Below are 20407 nucleotides of genomic sequence, written 5' to 3' on the forward strand. Positions count from 1 at the left end.
CTCAGGCTATTTGATTTCATTTCAATCGATTCAGTAGTTTTGGCGTGAAAGCGAGACATAACGACAGACAGACAGAGCTACTTTCGCATTCATAATATTAGTATGGATAAATGTAAGTTTCAATTATATTTTTGTAAATGTAACATACATTAAATAACAATTTTGTAACTTTAACGACAAACAGTTTAGCTCAACATATTTACGTTCTCGTGAAGTTCTTGGACTCAACAAGTAAAGGAGGGGTTGGAATTAAACATACGGCTTGGAAATGAAGTATTATGTTTGTTATTTTCCTTATTTTTATATAAACTAGGTCATCTATGAACTTGATAGTTACTGCAATAAAATCTGTTATATGTTATAGCAACATATTGAAATTTGAAGAAACACTTACTTGGTGGTAGGGCTTTGTGCAAGGCAGGGTAGGTACCACCCACTCATCAGATATTCTACCGCTAAACAACAGTACGCAGTAATTGTTGTGTTCCGGTTTGAAGGGTGGGTGAGCCAGTTTAACTACAGGCACAGGGGACATAGCATCTTAGTTGACGCATTGACGATGTAAGGAATAGTTAATATTTCTTACAGTGTCATTGTCTATGGGAGATGGTGACCACTTACCATCAGGTGGCCCATATGCTAGTCCGCCAACCTATTCGACAAAAAAAAACATCCTCACTAAGAAATTTCCTTGAAAATATACACGACAGATATCAATCATTATAGAAAAAGTGTGATCGCATATAAACCCGAATATTTATGAACATATTCGTAAATCTGATTCGATGAATATATTCGTGATAAAGTTGAGAGGCGTGTAAGCGATGGTTATCCTTGAGCCGAGTTATAACAAACTAGGAATCTGCCCCGGCTTTGCTACTTGATATGTATCATTATAGTGATGCTTTTTGGACTAAATTACATATAATCATTTATTAACTACTTTATTAATCAACACAATACAACACTATACACACTTATAACTTATTATAATTTGTAATAACTAAGGCAACAAAGAGCCGAGATGGCCCAATGGTAAGAACGCGTGCATCTTAACCGATGATTGCGGGTTCAAACCCAGGCAAGCACCGCTGATTCATGTGCTTAATTTGTCTTTATAATTCATCTCATGCTCGGCGGTGAAGGAAAACATCGTGAGGAAACCTGCATGTGACAAATTTCATATAAATTCTGCCACATGTGTATTCCACCAACCCGCATTGGAACAGCGTGGTGGAATATGTTCCAAACCTTCTCCTCAAAGACACGTCTACACTGTCCAATGCACTATTCCGAAGTAACAGATTCAGCTAGCGTATCCCTGTAGTTGCCTCCTACGAACTTCACTTTGCATAGTGCTTTTCATCCGTTGAGGTGAAATTTGACCGGAAATCAGACGGCGATAACACATTATAAATTGTAGCCTATGTGTTATTCTAATGTATAACCCGTAGTATTGTAAAATTTCATCCTAATCCGATACTTAGTTTTCTCGTGAAAGAGTAACATACATACATAAATCGTCACAAACTTTCGCATTTATAGTAGGTCAAAATATATCACAGGGAACCGCCAAGATTGCTTGGTTCGGGCTCATCCTTGTTATATATAATAGTTTGGCGGACGACCATATGGGCCAACTGATGGTAAGTGGTCACCATCACCCATAGACAATGACGCTGTAAGAAATATTAACTATTTCTTACATCGTCAATGTGCCACTAACCTTGGGAACTAAGATGTTATGTCCCTTGTGCCTGTAGTTACACTTGCTCACTCACCCTTCAAACTGGAACACAACAAAACTTAGTACTGTTATTTGGCGGTAGAATAACTGATGAGTGGTTAGTACCTACCCAGACGGGCTTGCACACAGCCCTACCACCAAGTTAAACTTTTAGTACTTTAAGAAATATTAAACATATTTTACATTCAATATGCCAACAAACTTGAAAGTTATATGCCTTGTCTCGTAACAGTGGCCTATTATTCAAACAGGATAATAACAATATTACTGTTATAATCTACTTTCACTATTACATCATTAAATAAGTATATTGTGTATATATTTATATGTTAAAAACACCATTTTTTTGGAACGAAGCTACTTTACGGGGCTTACTGTGTGAACTGCCGATATCATCACATATGGAAAAGCATTATGCCTCCCTTTGATGCCCCAAACGACCGTGCTTTGTTTCTTTCTCTCTGTCTATACGGCTTTATATAACATTATTGAAACATTTACTTTGTTTATTTATGTCATTGTATCTATTATTTAATCTATACATATAATAAAATTCAAGTGTCTGTTTGTAATATTTAAATAACTGCGTTTTAAATGCTTATGTATACATATAAGAGTACCTTAATTATATATAGTATACAAAAAAGAGTAACTACTGAGTGTCTTGCCGGTTCTTCTTGGTAGAATTTACTTTTCGAACCGGTGGTAGCTTCCCTTAATTGTTAAACGACGATTCAAAAGTGCTTGTAAAAGCCTACTTGAATAAAGTTTATTTGGATTTGATTTTGTTTTTTATATACATGGTACATATACCAAAATAATATTTTTTACAATTTTATCTGTCTGTTTGTTTGTTCAAGCTAATCTCTGAAACAGCTGGACCGATTCTGACGAGACTTTCAATGACAGATAGCTGTAATAAGGAGTAACTTTGGCTACTTTTTTTTTAGAATTACATATAAAAAAAGTAAGTCGCACTGTTCAAACACTGTTCACTCAAACGCTCAAACCCCACGGATGCCACCACTATGCTGTCACGTCGAGTGCTTACCACCAACGACTTTATACCATAAAAGCTGCCTAGTAAAACAGCGAACTAAACACTTTTATGTTAAATTCAAACGCGCACGAAGACGCCAGCACAGCTAGTACACAATATATAGAAATTTCCTAGCATCACCATGCTTATTTTCGTCATTTTTTACGCTGTCCATTTTGAGAATTTCGTACAAGTTCTACCAACTCAAACTCAAATTCCTGTATTCAACACAGAAGCATCACACTTACTTATGGATGGTCAAATTAAACAGTACCACCGGTTCGGAAAAAGGAACACACTAACCTGAGAAGAACCGGCGAAAGAGTGTTTATGGGTACGAAATATATACATTAATTAAACAGAGTTGCAAAGTGAAAACATACGAAGAGAAATATTTTATATTTAACGCCTGCAAATAAAGATATAGTGGAATATTAAAGTAGTCTCGCAGAAGGTATTTGTCGATGTAAAAGCGTGTGGACTAAGCTGGCGCCGTTTTATTGTTTTATCTTAGTTAAGGTCGTTGACCGAGGTATAAAAAAGTGATTGACATTTACAAACACTATGAAATTGCCATCTAATCCATACTAATATTATAAACGCGTTAGTATCTCGCTCTGAAACTTCATGCTCAAAGCGCTGAACTTATTTAGATGAAATTTTGAATGGATATAGTTTGATTCCCGAGGATATATTATTTACTCCCTCATGGGTTACAATGGTTGTAATGGTTGAGGAATTTGGGTATTTTTTTTAGTAAAGTAAAGTAAAGTAACAGCCTGTAAATTTCCCACTGCTGAGATAAGGGCTCCTCTTCAATTAGGGAGAGGGTTTGGAACATATTCCACGACGCTGTTCCAATGCGGGTTGGTGGAATGCACATGTGACAGAATTTCGATGAAATTAGACAATGGAAGTTTCCTCACGATGTTTCCTTCACCACCGAGCACGAGATGAATTATAAACACGAATTAAGCTATTATATATGTATACAGTGGTGCTTGCCTGGGTTTGAACCCGCAATCATCGGTTTAGATGCACGCGTTCTGACCACTGGGCCATCTCTGCTTACGGGGCTATCTCATTATTTATTTTTATAAATTAATTACTTATTTTATCAGTTTTTTTTCCAAAAAAGTTTTTCTTTGTTACAAATCCAGGGTGGTCCTGGATTAGTTACATTATTAGGCCCAGTAATAAACCTGAATAGGGTCACTAAAAAGTTAACTCTTTTGGTTTTCTTAAAAGTAACCTGTTGAGTGTTTGAATGTACAGTCGGAGTAAGAAAAGGTTCGTCACCTTAAGATCTATTTCCGTGTGCTCAGTATGAGCGACAATCTGCTTTACCGATCGAGAATGACATATTGCGTCGCAATAATTTGTTGTTTAGATTCAAAAGGTACTAAGAGTTTAATACTTGATAAAGGAATGTATTGGAAAACTGACGAAGGTTTTCTTACTGTACATAAAGGCATGGAATACGTAACTAAATTCGCCCCGTTTGTGTGTAACATAAAAAAATCTTAATCGATGTAAATTAACTCGTACAAATGAGTGAATTTTAACATTGCTAATTGCGCGTGATTATAATATAATTTCCTGTAAACACGAACCTTGTACGTTTATAATTGTTAAATACTTTAACCGAAACGATATCACGAACAATATTACTCGTCGTTTCATTTCAGTATGTTAGTGGCTGAGCCGCAATTACAGTAACAAAGGGCATAATGACACGCGTTGAACTTTATGACCTAGCAATCGTTGATTGACATATCAGATTGACAATTTATTCTGTATTCAATAAAGTAGGTGGATACTCGAGATGGCCCAGTGGTTAGAACGCGTGCATCTTAACCGATGATTGCGGGTTCAAACCCAGGCAAGCACCGCTGATTCATGTGCTTAATTTGTCTTTATAATTCATCTCGTGCTCAGCGGTGAAGGAAAATAATTTTGTCTTATTTTATTTTTATTTAAAGGTGAAGGAAAACATCGTGAGGAAACCTGCATGTAACAAATTTCATAGGAATTCTGCCACATGTGTATTCCACCAACCCGCATTGGAACAGCGTGGTGGAATATGTTCCAAACCTTCTCCTCAAAGAGAGAGGAGGCCTTTAGCCCATCAGTGGGAATATACAGGCTGTTGTTGTTGTAAGGTGGATACGCCTGAGGGCCTGATGGTAAGTTATCGCCACAGTGCGCAATGTCGCTGAATGAGCTTTTGAGTATTCCTTACATCGCTAATGTAACGCCAAGTTAGAATCTTGACTCTTGACCTTTTTTTTAATTATTTTATTATTAATTTGGTCACCATTACCCATAGACAATGACGCTGTAAGAAATATTAACTATTCTTTAAATCGTCAATGCGCCACTTACCTTGGAAACTAAGATATTATGTACCTTGTGCATGTAGTTACACTGGCTCACTCACCCTTCAAACCGGAACACAACAATACTGAGTGCTGTATTTGGCGGTAGAATAACTGATGAGTAGGTGGTACTTACCCAGACTGGCTTGCACAAAGCCTTACCACCAAGTAGACCTGACAGTAACCATGGTTACTCAATCCGTCAATGGCATTACAATTTACCCAATAAATTAAAATAACAAAACTAAGTATTGTTGTTTCTGTACTGTACTGTCGTATAATGAGCCCGTTCACAGTTTATTATACATACAATACACACCGCTGTCACTGGCTTTAAATCTGTAATATCTCCGAAAGTATATACTGAAATTACTTGCTGTATTGATCAATATTAAATGCACAATGTATTAAAGGTACTTAATTGGATAAGGATTAATGCTTTATTGCTTACAATATAGGCTTCGAAAATAAGCCATTACTTCTCGTAAAGTAAAAAGTAACTATTAAAAAAAAAAGTTATTGAGGGTTGTTCCTAAGAGAAGGATATTATACTGCCTTGGTATTTCTTGAAGATCTTCATAAGGTTTATAATAAAGTCGCTTTGAATGTAAGCGCAAAAAACGTGTTTATTTGCGACATAACATTTGTAACCATTAAAATTGTCAGTATTTTTCTACTATGTTATGCATGTATTATACATATAAGCCTTCCTCTTGAATCACTCTGTATATTAAAGAAAACCGCATCAAAATCCGTTGCATAATTTTAAAGATTAGGGACAGAAAGTGGTAAGCGACTTTGTTTTATACTTTGTTATTATTATTCTAATAACATTTTGATTTAGGGCATTTAGTCGTAACATAAGTAGTCTAACTTAAGTACGTTTAAGAAGATTAAAAAATCGATTCATATTTAAGTGAACGGAGTCAATAGATTCAGACTAATACGAACTGTTAATAAATAATTCAAGTTTCAATAAAGCTTAAGCGTAAAATTCATATTCGACTTTTAAATTCCCTTTAAAATTTCTCACTCATATTACAAAATATTAAATGTACGTAAAGCTCTTACACGTTTTGGAAGATGAAAATCATTAAATATATATGTTGAAGAGTCATTTGAGTGCAAACGTTTTTATTACAAATTGAAATATCTTATATGTATATTTATCTTTATATTATATGAAGTTTATGTATACAACAACAACAACAACCTATGAATTTCCCACTGCTGGGTTAAGGCCTCCTCTCCCTCCATCCATGTGGAAGAATTTCTATAAAATTCACACACACACAAAATTCATTCACACTTCCTTCACCACCGAGCATGAGACGAATTATAAACACAAATTAAGCACATATGTATAACGGTGCTTGTCTGGGTTTGAACCCGCAATCATCGGTTAAGATGCTCGCGTTCTCATCTCGCCTCAAGTTTGTGTATAAGAGTTTAATTATTCAGTGACTCAAAAATATAGATTAAGTACGTTAATTAATTTATTAGCATATTTTTTGCGACAAAAAAAGAAAACATGCCAAGAAACAAAACATAGAGTTAAATATTTGTTTTAGTCAACCTGTCAAATTCTCAGTCTAGACGCTTTTATATAGCTTTTAAAATACTTAAAATTATAATAATTGTATGACTGCGTCAACTTAGTCATATGATAAGTATTTATTTATTCCGAACCTTTTTTGCATTTATTTTAAACTCATATAGAGGGGATTTAAAAGTTCTTTAAAAGATAATTTATCAATGGAGTAAATATATCTATGCTATATGTTGTTCAAACCAGACTTTCATATCTTGATCGATAGTTTTTACATGAACCAGTAGGAAATATAAATATTTAGCACACATAGAGCGAGTAACTTAAACAAATGTGTCTTACTAAACTAAGTATGAAAAACAATCAATACTATTGTTAATGTCATATTTTTATTTTCAAGAACTTTCACTGTGCGTATGGTACCTTATTTATATTGTGTCAAATATTGTTGGATATATTCGTATCTCACATATATGATGGTGTTCGATAAACCATACATCGTGTAACAAGAAGCTGTCACTTTAAGACATTGCTCTATTTACAGTATCAATAATATACATATGTCTTTAAAACTATATTTAAGAGATCTTTCTAATAACTTCAGTCGTCATATTACAGGATGAGATATAATATAAAACTACCATTGCTTCTTAACATAAATACTAATCAGCATAGAACAATAAGATCTCAGCAACACATAAAAATAAATTATAAAGTATAGCAATGAAAATCAACCAATAACGACTGCATAGTTTTTATCGTCATTATTTTATAGAGTAATAAGTAATTATTTCTTAAAATATCACCATATAAATTTAATTAATTAATTAATAAAGCATTACCAGACCACTAACTGAATACACGCGTAAACGATAATGCACAGCCATTAGCAGAAATACAAATAAATATAGATATTAAAATCGAATAGCTAGTAAGTTACTTTACTTTACATTTTATTCAACGCTACATTTATAAATGCACATTTTGTCTTTTTATATAGAGCTAAAAATAAAATTATAGTTGATATACGAAAACCCCATAAAAATTTTAACAAAAAGAAAAACCGACTTCAAACAAAACACTATTATAAAACAAATTAATATGCACGAAAAAGTAATAAAAATAATTGCGTATTCAACATATTTTTTAGAGTCTTCCTAAGTTAAATGAAATGAAAAATATTAGACTACTTAAAAGTCGATTAACGATTATATCATGTAGTTATAGTTATTGGTATATTTGGAGCCGGTGTCAGCCACGGTGCCCTTGCCCAAACAATCAAAAGAAAGAAGCGATACGAGCCCCTTGATTGATCCAGTATATTATTGTGTAACAGGTACTTTGTAAAAAACATATTTGTTAAAGTATTCTCGTATTGGTTTTTGATAGATATACGTAAGGTTATGTAGGGTTTTATTGGCTGACACCGACTCCAAATATAACAATAGTTATAACTACATGATATAATCGTTAATCGACTTTTAAGTAGTCTAATATTTTTCATTTCATTTAACTTAGGAAGACTCTAAAAAATATGTTGAATACGCAATTATTTTTATTACTTTTTCGTGCATATTAATTTGTTTTAAAATAGTGTTTTGTTTGAAGTCGGTTTTTCTTTTTGTTAAAATTTTTATTTATTTTTTGATTTTAAGTGAAGCTGATGTTGACTAACTATTTTTTTTTAATATGGATAGATTAAGCGTTCCGTTTATATGAGTCAGAAACTACTTCGAGGACAATTTCAAAGGAAACTTGCGAATAAAGCAAAAATAGACTTTCGAAAATGCGGACTTAATACGTCACGCGGCGTAAACTACAAGGATCCCTCGAAAGAGCTGTAATCGAACTCAGCAAAAAAACTTTGAAAAAGACCAAATATATTTCGTACATCATATGACATCACATCACATACACAGAATTTGATTAAAGATAGTAAGAAATTCTGCCCCATATCGCACCCTAACTGTGAGCCGTATAGGAGTTCCATCACTACATAGTATAAAACAAAGTCGCTTTCTCTGTCCCTATATCTTTAAATCTACGCAACGGATTTTGATGCGGTTTTTTTTAAAAGATAGTGTGATTCAAGGGGAAGGTTTGTGTATATAATACATGAACAATATAGTAAAGAAACACTGACAATTTTAGAAGTTTGCGATGTGATGTCATGTCGTAAGTAAACAAATTCTGTAGTATATTTAGTATCAGTATTGCACCCGTGCGAAGCCAGGGTGGGTAGCTTGTTGATTATAATATTCGACTATGATAATTACATAAACATAACCACATTACGGAAGGTGACTCAAATATCCAAATAACCTATAAATAAAAGATTCGACTGAGTATCGCTAACGTGCTCCTCAGAATTGTTCCGTTCCCTTCCGTTCCGTTACTTTGTCATGGATCCTGTGCTCAGAACCTTACCAAATTTTCACCAAATTACCCTTGAAGTATATATTTTATAATAAAAAAAGAATTATCAAAATTGGTTAACGTGATTTTCAGTTATTCACCTATTTGTCGCGCATATACATAATGCAAATTTAAGACTTATGTCGTTTTCATACGGATACCATCATCGGAAAAAAATTTAAAAAAAATGGGGCCCCACGGGAGGCACTACCTTTCAAAAAAAAAAAAATTATCAAAATCGGTCCACCCAGTAAAAAGTTATGAGGTAACAAACATAAAAAAAAAAAAAAAAAAAAAAATACAGACGAATTGATAACCTCCTCCTTTTGGAAGTCGGTTGAAAAGTAATGACGTATTATATATACAATATAATATAGATATAGATAGATATCGAAACCAAATTCAACATCGACGTTTCAAATCGGATTCCAAATAGTATATTAAAAAAAGGTTTTCAATCAAAATATTTTAATTGTGTTGCTGTCTGATAACAAAAACTTGCAAACTTAATATAATTTATATAAGAATGAACAAAAAAAAGCAAACTCGCTAGTGAATTGGTGAGGAATTTTATATGTACTGAAAGTTATTCTGACATAGACATATGTAACAGTATAATATATAGTATAGTACATTTGATAATTCAAACTTGCAAGTCTTAATAGGAAGTATACAAGTGAGTGCATTTAGAACCTTATTATTTCATCAACTTAAATAATTGCTATAGGAAGCATTTACAGTAGTAATTACTATCATCGGGAAACTCCGACTGTAATAAAAACCGCATTATTGAATTCAAGTCAAATTAAAAATGTATTTCAGTAAGTGTTTTAAATTTATATAACTGGTGTACAAAGTCTATAAGGCATTCCAAGGCTTGGTGAGTTTATTTGGCCTTGAAGCCTTAATTCTAATTTTGATGATAGAGCTGAATATTCATTAATTTAAACATAGACTCTTTTACAAACCATTATATAATATAATATATATTGGACAACATGACATACATTACTCTGATCCCAATGTAAGTAGCTGAAGGACTTGTGTTATGGAAGATCAGAAGTAACGACGGTACCACAAACACCCAGACCCAAGATGACATAGAAACTAATAAACCTTCTACATCGACTCGGCCGGGAATCGAACCCGGGACCTCAGAGTGGCGTACCCATGAAAACCGGTGTACACACGACTCGCCCACGGAGATCATCAAAATAAATATAAAATATAATATATATAAATAAATTATTGACTCACCCTGACAAGTCAAGGAGACTTCTTGTCATATCTTATCATCTTTTACCAGAGTCTAACGCAGTCTAAGAATTCATCTTCGTATTTATGATATTCGAAAACAGGGAGAGTATGTCATGATAAATTAATGTCAAGACTATTGCTTTTAATGTATAAAGTTAGGTCTGTGGGTATTGCTATACAATTTCACTTAACTTGCTTTGATCCAAACACTTTGCAGAAGGCAAAGTGTTTGGATTACTTCTACTAAAAAGAAGCATAAATAATATATACATAAATAATTATAGAACAGCTAAACAGCGAAAAACTGTTAACAAACAACGTGGTTTCCACTGCGTTAAAAAGGTTTAGCGACGTAGCTTGACCGTTTCCGGGAGGCACAATATATGCGAAAGCGTTTCGTCGGAGTCATTCTGCCAGCCTTCAAAGCCTGGATGAGACGAAAGCTACCTTCCGATTGCGATTGGGTTGTAGAATACCTGTGTGAGATGCGAACCGACGATGGTGTGTCACCACTGTGACGTGGACCGGGACATTGCTCAGGTTACGCTACGCTGGAGGCCTGCCTCTCGTGGAACATGGAGAGGCAGATCCTGGTCCGCGAGGATGGAAGAGACACTTCCCTGGGAGCAATGATCTCGGCGATGCTCCGCAGGGAATCGACGTGGAGGGCCGTAGTATCCTTCTGTGGTAGCGGAGCCCACTGTCTGAATAAAAAGGCTTAAGCGGAGACTATCTTATTTTTCGGGAAAATACTTTCAAAAGTTATCGTACCGATAGCGCAAACGAATAGAAAAAACCACAATTAAAACTACCTCAGAACGTAAACAAATTAAAAAGTCATAATGTTCTCGATACATTGTTGATAAATGGTAACAGCTAGACTTGACGGTTCAATCAACGACGTTTAAACTGTACGAAACAGATGTGAACGCAGCCTTAAGTAATGGTGCTAAATAAATAGCTAGCAAAGCATCCAAGCGTAACGATTTCACGTACTATCACATGGATTGATTATTGGAAATCTAAGTGATATCTATGATGATGTAAGTTATACTAGAAACTAAGTGCAACTTAACGATAATTGGATATTTACTACTTTGTTTATCTTACACAGCCTATGTGAACTAGTTGTAGTTTTCGGCTTCGGTCGTTTTAGAATTTGGCTGCCAAGCTTTATATATTAATAAGCAGACTATGTTGACTGTATTATATTGGAATTCGAAGTTGCTTTAAAACTTCAAAATCAAATCAAATTTTGTTCAGTGAATTGAAAAGGGTAACAGACAGTGTTACTACCTCATCTATACATATAATAAAATTGGAGTGTATTTTTCTAATACTAAAATTAACCGTTTTTTACTAAAAATGTATTTTTGTTATACACAGTACATATACAAAAACGCTAATCACAAGAACGGCAGGACCGAATTTGATAGGACTTTTACTGGCAAATAGCTGATGTAATACGGAATAACTTAGGCTATGTTTATTTTAGATTTATATTTAAAATTTCAGTTTAATTCAAACGTCTACGAAATCGCGGCCAAAGCTAGTTATTAATATAAGTATAGATTACTTTAAGCTCTACTCTAAGCTGCATGTAATAATTTATAAGACTACTTTTAATGTTAAAATGTTCAAGTACAGTAGAGGTCGTTCATCCCTTATTTATGTTTATATCTTTTTACACTTAGGCACTTAAAATATTTCTATTTAGCCGTAGAATAACTAACGAATATGCGATAACTACCTAGAGATACTTGTGATCAGATAACTCAGTTGTTTATTTGAATTTAAATTTTAAAATTTTGGTTTTAAATCTAACCAAGCACCACCATCACTCCACCAAAGCGCATTGGAACAGCGTGGTGGAATATGTTCCAAACCCTCTCCGTAATAGGAGAGGAGGCCTTAGCGCAGAAGTGGGAAATTTACAGGCTGTTACTTTACTTTTTTATATCCTACTTTTAGTTTTTATAATACAAATGAAATAGGTTATTTTTCCAAGCACAAAATGCCACTCGTCTAACACGGCCCATCGTTGTTGTAAGGAAATTACACGAGATTTATAGTGATCAGACAATGTTGAACGCAGCACATTTCCTCTATTTTGACTTTACTTTAAGCACTATCACTGACGTTTCAAGTGCTTAATTTGTGTGAAAAATATCATGTTTGGTGATACATATCACATATATAAGAAACTTGAATGTTGGATGGAAATATGTCACTTGGATATATTAAAGAATAATATATACATACATGACTAAAACGAGCGTGGAAGACGCTTTAAGGTCATTTCTTTAGGAATGGAATATTAACAGGATGATACTTTACTAGAGCGAATGTGTGAATGTACTGTCGTTCGTTTTCGTATTGGTTATTCCAATTTACATACTGTGATTATAATTTATTCTTAATTGTTCCAGAAAGTCATTGGAATTCCGAAATGACATCGGACAGCGCGCTGAACTCTCAGCGGTAAGACATTATTTATTTATGAACTTTATTGCACACAAATACAATAGCTGACCATCAAAATAATTAAAATATTAAATTAATGCAAAGACGAACTTATCACCTATTAATTAAATAGTCATATAAATAGGCCTTCTGATGTTAAGTGGTCACCACCATAGACTTTGGCGCTGTTATAAATATTAACCTTTATTTATTTTATTTTTTTATGATATAGTTTGGCGGACGAGAATATGGGCCACCAAGTAAGTAAGTAAGTGGTCACCATCACCCATAGACAATGCCGGTGTAAGAAATATTACAATTCCTTACATCGACAATGCGCCACCAACCTTGGGAACTAAGATGTCATGTCCCTTGTGCCTGTAGTTACACTGGCTTATTTACATCACTTGCTTTCAAACTAAACCGTACGAAGTAAAATATGATGTCCCTTGTGCCTATAACACTGACTCACTCATCCTCCAAACCTAAATTCAATTATACTAGATAAAGATGAGTGGGAGATTTACCCAGATGGGCTTTAATAAAGCCCAACCACCTTCTAATGTTGCCATTACGATATATTCCTGGTAGCAATTGTAATTAGAAGTAATAAATAAAAAAATGTAAACACATATACATTACATACAAGGTTCGATATGTAATTTCTGATGAGAAAATCAGCCAGCAGTTCAATGGTTATTCCATTTCACCAATCATCTACAACAGTAGTTCCCAAACTTATTTTTCTCGTCGACCACTTTCAAAATTTTGTTGGTTTCGCTGGACCACCTGCTGCTACATTTCTACCACATTCTTAAAATCATCAACATCTTATGGACCCTCATTTTTTTATTTACGCCTACGTAGACCCCCATCATGTCTCCCGTAGACCACTGGGGTGGACGCCCAGTGGTCCGTCAGACATGATGGGGGACACCCCTGGACCACTTTGGGTGTTATGATCTACAATAATTCTAACTCTCCCTCTCTGTCTTTCCTTCTATCTGTCACGCATTTACCTTTAGTCTGCCTTCTTTGTACCTAGTCTATAATTCACTTTATAATGTGTCATTGTCATTACCTTGTTGTGGTAATCATCTACAAAACATTTCATATAAGATTCTCTATGAATTAAAATATATCATACTGATAAATATTTGCATTATAATTTTGTTCAGTTGTTATAATTATTGTCTAATCTATTTAATACTATTAAATTTGTGACTGTAGTTGTATTAAATAATGTCACAATAATACTCTCAGAAATAACTATTATGCTTAATCTACGCGATTGGCTCAGCTTAATTACCGATCTTAATTTAGGCCAGCTTGTTTAGCGGTATACCTATAAGTCAATGTCTAAAGCACTCGAACCTCACGCCAACAGTAAATCTTCTGTGACAAGAGATCTCGCATTCTTTTTTAGTGATGTATTACGTTACAATGTGCTAATGCATTGGGCAGTAAGAATATAATATAATCGAACATTCAATAAACATTTAAAATAAATATCGAGGGACACTGAATAACTAAGTAATAGTTACTATCAACGAAATATTATCCAATTCATCAAGAAAGTAACTGACAGACACCAATTTGTTACCACCAACTAACTTAAAGATGACCTTATATTATATGTTCTCCTTGCTTATAATTTAATGAAAATATTGTCATTAATGGCATCATAAATATAGCCCTAATGAGTATTAATTTTGGTTTTTTTTTATCGAATAGGTTGGCGGGCGGGCATATATATTATACATAGACAATGACGATGTAAGAAATATTAACTATTCCTTATACAGTCAATGCGCCATCAACCTTGGGAACTAAGATGCTAAAGAAGAGTAACTACAGGCACAAGGATGTACATCCTTGTGCCTGTAGTTACACTGGCTCACTCACCCCTCAAACAACAATACTTTAGCGTTAACTTTAGTTGTTTAGCGGTAGAATATCTGATGAGTGGGTGGTTCCTACCCAGGCGGGCTTGCACAAAGCCCTACCACCAAGTAAAAAATTCTAGATTCAACTTTATAATATTTTTATACATAAGTAATAGCAGTTGAAATTGATACAATATCGTTTCTCGATTAAGAAAATATACATTTGTTTCAACGATCTCAATAGATGATCATTAGTTTCAATTTCAGTATAATTACTCCTTCGACCATTTAACCTTGTAAAATATGAATTGTACTGAATACAGTTTTATTATATACTAGCGATCCGCACGGGTGCAATGCTTATATTAAATTTATATTACAGAATGTCTTAAAAAAAAAAATATTTTTTTCGGACATTAGACAATACAAACCGCTACGACTTACGACATCACTTTAGAAACTAAAATTATCTGAATTGCTCTATTATATTGTGTATGTAAAATACACACAAACCATCCTCTTGAATCAGCCTATCTATTAAAAAAAACCGTATCAAAATTCGTTCTGAATTTTTAAAGATCTAAGCATACATAGGGACGGACAGCGGTAAACTACTTTGTTTTAAAGCTAAGTAATGATAATGTTGATAATGAAGTATTGAATCACTACAGTCTTGACGATTTGATTTACCCTTGTTTTGCTTAATTTACATTGCAAGCATTAACTACGATTGCCGTAGAGGATGCGGCGCCATTTCTGCGGAAGCTTCACTGTTCAAATTTACTTCCGACACACAACCACTTACATTACGATGAGATCTGTCACGTTTTGTTTTATGACTTAAATTCTTATTCACATTTGAAGTTGAATGCCTTTTGATTGGTGAAGTTTTAGAAATTCGTCAGACATTATTATTTGAACGCCTCATTGTTCTAGTGGTTCGATATTCAGCCTTAGATCTCAGGTTCAAACATCAGATCGGGTGGATGAAGAGTTATCGATCCGTCGGAATATTCTTATTGACATTCCGGAATTCCAAGTTAGAAGCCTCGTACAGCCGATGGTCTTGTACATACTCTTACCGATCATAATGGATTTGCTGTTCCATCAGATTGTGAATGTGAGGAAGTAGAGAGAACATTCGATATTGCGCACACACTTGTGTACTCAAATACTCAGACTGGTCTCCCTGACATTCGCGTTGAAGCTCAATCCGCAGGACTAAATCATCATCCGCATTATATTGGCTTAACTTTTAGCATAATAACCTCAGGTACATAACGGTATCCTTTACTTTACTAATATTATGAAATACAAAACAAGTTCGTTTGTTTGACCTACTTTCGTGCCCTAACTCAATGTCATGAAGTTCGGATGGAGCGTTTAAAACGACTGGATAAAAAAAGGACAATGTATACTCCAGTTACCTAATACGATAATTCTTCAAACAAATCTCAAGTTACTGTGTAGTAAGCTTAGTATAACATAGGTGTTTCATTGTATGTATTTATACAAGGCTGTCTTTGTTGATACCACCCACCCGTCTCATGTTCTACCGCCAATTTGAAGTTTGAACAAACCAGCCACAGCAGATATAACATCTTTTATTCTTAAGGGTAGTAGTGGCCTCGAAGATGTAAAGAAAAATTTTTGTTTCTCGCAGTGTCGAAGCAGCAGTGGCAAATATATAACATTAAATGCTTATATAACAGTCTGACTTTTTACTGTAGGTAACTTTTTCCAATGAAGCTTAAATTCGTTTAAATTATTATCAAACGCTGTTGTTGTTGTTATAATTAACTTATACGCTATCAAATAAGTTTTGAGCTAAACTCATATACAACCTCCAACGAATAAACCAATAATGGATTGGACAAGACTAATTACTATAGGAGCTGTTGTATCACAGTTTCATTTGCATGGACTACGATTGGATTTGCAAACAGACTGGCCTTCCTCCTACAGAACAAATGTATCCTATACTAGTTGTCGCCAGCGGAATTGCTCGCGTTTTAGGGGTTACTTTTCAAATGTTAGACATATTGACACAGGCGGGAGTTTAAGCTTGTTTCATATTTCATGGGATCGGTAGTAAAAGTGCAACAGACAAACAGAAAGACAGTCTGAGTCACATTCGCATTTATAATATTAGTATAGATGATGTTCGCTCATGAATGAGCCACGCGCTGGTGACATTAGTTAATGGAATTTTCTCTTTCAACTCTTCTGGGTTTCACTTAAAGTAGTATTGTAACAGTCTGTAAATTACCCACTGATAGTTTGGAACATATTCAACCACGTTGTTCCAATACGGGTTGGTGGAATGCACGTGAGGCACAATTTCTATGTAATTAGACACATGCAGGTAAAAGAAAACATCGTGAGGAAACTCACGATGTTTTATTTTACCGCTGAGCACGAGATGAATTATAAACACAAATTGAGTACATATTTATATATAGTGGTGCTTGCCTGGGTTTGCACGCGTTCTAACCACTGGGCCATCTCGGCCCTTACGGGTTTCACTTAATCCTCAATTATCAGGAACACATTGTTGGTTTAAAAATTCGTGTGCCTTGGGGATAAGCTTCGTATACCGTGACAGTAGATGATGGATATGACGCTCTGATATGTTGTCACGCCTTTTTCCTCAGATGCTCTGTATTCCCTTGTGTATGTGTAACGCGTTTACATATTATGAAAAATATGTTAACGCTACATAAGCAAAACACTGACTCACTCATCACGAGATCTCCGGAAATATAATTGATTGACTAGAAATTTAACATATTGCCTCTACGCGGTGTATACGTTCACTAAGAAAGTATTTTAGGAAATTTCCACGTCAAGGGAAGAAAATATGAGAGGTATAAGGACTATTAGTAAGTTTTTAGTCTGACCAAAACTGTATCTTTTATTTATAACAGCCTGTTAATTTCCCATTGCTGGGCAAAACTCTCCTCTGCCATTGAGGAGAAGATTAGGAGCATATTCCACCATGCTGCTCCAATCCGGCTTAATGGATTCACATGTGGTAGAATTTCGTTGAAATTAGACACAGGTTTTTCTTCACCGCCAAACTCGAGATGAATTATAAAAACAAATTAAGCACATGAAAATTCAGTGGTGCTTGGGTTTCCAACTCGCAATCATCGGTAAAGATGTACTCGTTCTAACTACTGGGCCATCTCAGCTCTATATTGATTGCTTTTGATTAATAATAAATTGTTTATATCTGCCCGGTGACACGCGAAGGCCACATTTTTTTATGGTCGTAATTATCTTTGTGCAGCGCGTTCTCGTATAACGTAAATAGCAATTACACGTTGTGGCTTTTAGTTACACAACAGAGGTATCGAATAATTCGAATTGGAATAAAAATATTTGCATGAAATCGGCTTTAATTTCAAGGTACACTGTGTTATAAGTAAAGTAACAGCCTGTAAATTTCCCACTGCTGGGCTAAAGCCTCCTCTTCCATTAAGAAGAGGGTTTGGATGTTTGGATGCCTCACGATGTTGTCCTTCACCTCCGAGAACGAGATGAATTGTAAACACAAATTAAGCAATTATATCTACTTATCTATCGCTACTTATATATCTTACGCTCTTAATATATGAAAAGATATGTCTCAGATACCATCTGTTGCTTTATCTAACACTTAAAAGAGTGACAATATCGTCTTCAGTACGCTTGAGTGAAGTAGATGGAGCGACGGTGACGGCGATGGAACTGGATCAGCGTCGGTCACGGGTTAAAGAGAATAAACGATTTTTTTAATTCTACCATTACTCCATGTTTGACTGGAACCCTTTTAGTAAAAGTCATGTTTATTTAAGACTCCTATCGCATAAAAGTAAGTATATATGTATACATATATATTTATGAACGAAGTCGTTTGTTCTCGTATTATTACAAGGAGTAACCCCAGCTTTCGAGTTTTCAATAATAAGCGCTGCTACGAATAAGCCTCCGTTATCTTTCCAGTGTGAATTTCGACACATATTAACGCTACTATCTGCACTTATATGGCTTTCTGTTGCGAAAATATATGAGCAATAAATTATGGTATCAGACATTAACCTACTAATTGTATAATAACGTTTTGCTATCAACCGATAATTTTTTGCGACTTGTATTTACTTGATGGTAGGGTTTTGTACAAGCCCGCCTATGTAGGTACCTACCACTCATCAGATATTCTACCGCTAAACAACAGTACGCAGTATTGTTGTGTTCCGGTTTGAAGGGTGAGTGAGCCAGTGTAACTACATGCACAAAGGACATAGCATCTTAGTTTCTAAGGTTGGTGGCGCATTGACGATGTAAGGAATAGTTAATATTTCTTACAGCGTCATCGTCTCTGGGTGACGGCGACCACGTACCATCAGGTGGCTCATACGCTCGTCCGCCAACCTATTCCATAAAAAAAGCCTTTTCTACTCTTGGGTGGTATTCCGATACAATAGTAATGTTTGAATATTACTTTAGAGGAAGAGTGTCAGGGGTTAAACTACGTCCATTTCTTCGATTTATCAAAATTATCGACTAATTAGCTAAGTCAGCAAAGTGTATTCAAACAAATTACCTTCCAATATTTAGATTGAGCTTTTCATTTTCTTTAAGCCAATAACTTTTTCGTACTTTTAAGTAATTAAATCGAAGTTCTTTCTCATTTTTCCGTTCAATATTGCTAATATCATTTTTCATTGATTTATTTATTTTAATATTTATATTTTCCCTGTGTCAAAGTCAAGTGTTATTATAGTCTTGTAGTTTGAAAAGGTTTTACCTCAAATTGTTAATCTGAATCATTTATGTTCATCGATTTTCTGAAAACATGTCTAAATATTTCATGATACGTTCGTTGGAAATTTCAGGAATAGTGTGAGACGTTACTTTGACACAAGCGTCGTAAACATGTTATCCCTCGGGTACATAACTTTTTTATGGGAATATTCTTTACAGTAAGCAATATATTCGGAGAATATTCGTCTGTCAAAAGTTGTTATAAACCTTACAACTTGTCCTTGAGAATTGAGCGATAATTTGAGGACACGTAATTTTCAAAGAGTGTTAAGAGGTGGAGTCACCGTGGATAAAGCTGAAGCGAAGAATAGGTCCAAATTTTAAAATCTTACTAACGACCCGCTCCGTTTTCTCAAGCGTGCAATGATATGACATTACAGTAAAAACTTCTAAAATTATCAGTGTTTTTTTACTAAATTGAACATGTATTATATATAAAAACTTTCTTCTCTAATCACTCTCTCTATTAAAAAATACCGCATCAAAATCCGTTGCGTAGTTACAAAGATTTAAGCATACATTAGGACATAGGGACAGAGAGACTTTGTTTTATACTGTGTCGTGAATCCAAATGATGTTTTATCTCACTTGCTGTTCAAACACTTGGACCTTGCAGTGGAAGTGCAATAACTTTATTTAAAAGTATAACAGCTCGCCTTTTTATCACTGGCAGGAGAGCTGGTTTATTTTTGTAGGTCAGAATTGCAATTCAACGGGGAAATGCTCCAAGTATTCTTGCCGCCATTCTACACAGACATAACTTGCACAGTAACTTTTCTTAAATTTCTCTTCGGTAAGAATTACCATTGAAAATAGGTAATAATACTTTTATTGAAGTTATACGTAGCCGTTTTATAGTTCTGA

General features: G+C 34.5%; 1 protein-coding gene across 1 annotated transcript in view; it reads left to right on the forward strand.

Annotated features, from left to right (window-relative positions):
- Nucleotides 1–20407, forward strand: part of LOC124540233 (arrestin homolog) — a 166633-nt gene that overhangs the window by 83094 nt on the left and 63132 nt on the right. Inside the window, exon 2 of the mRNA XM_047117701.1 lies at nucleotides 12815–12866. Within this exon, the coding sequence (XP_046973657.1) occupies nucleotides 12835–12866 (32 nt within the window). The 5' untranslated portion in view covers nucleotides 12815–12834. The remainder of the gene's footprint in view (nucleotides 1–12814; nucleotides 12867–20407) is intronic.

The sequence above is a fragment of the Vanessa cardui genome, chromosome 2 (assembly GCF_905220365.1).
Source record: "Vanessa cardui chromosome 2, ilVanCard2.1, whole genome shotgun sequence".
NCBI lineage: Eukaryota > Metazoa > Arthropoda > Insecta > Lepidoptera > Nymphalidae > Vanessa > Vanessa cardui.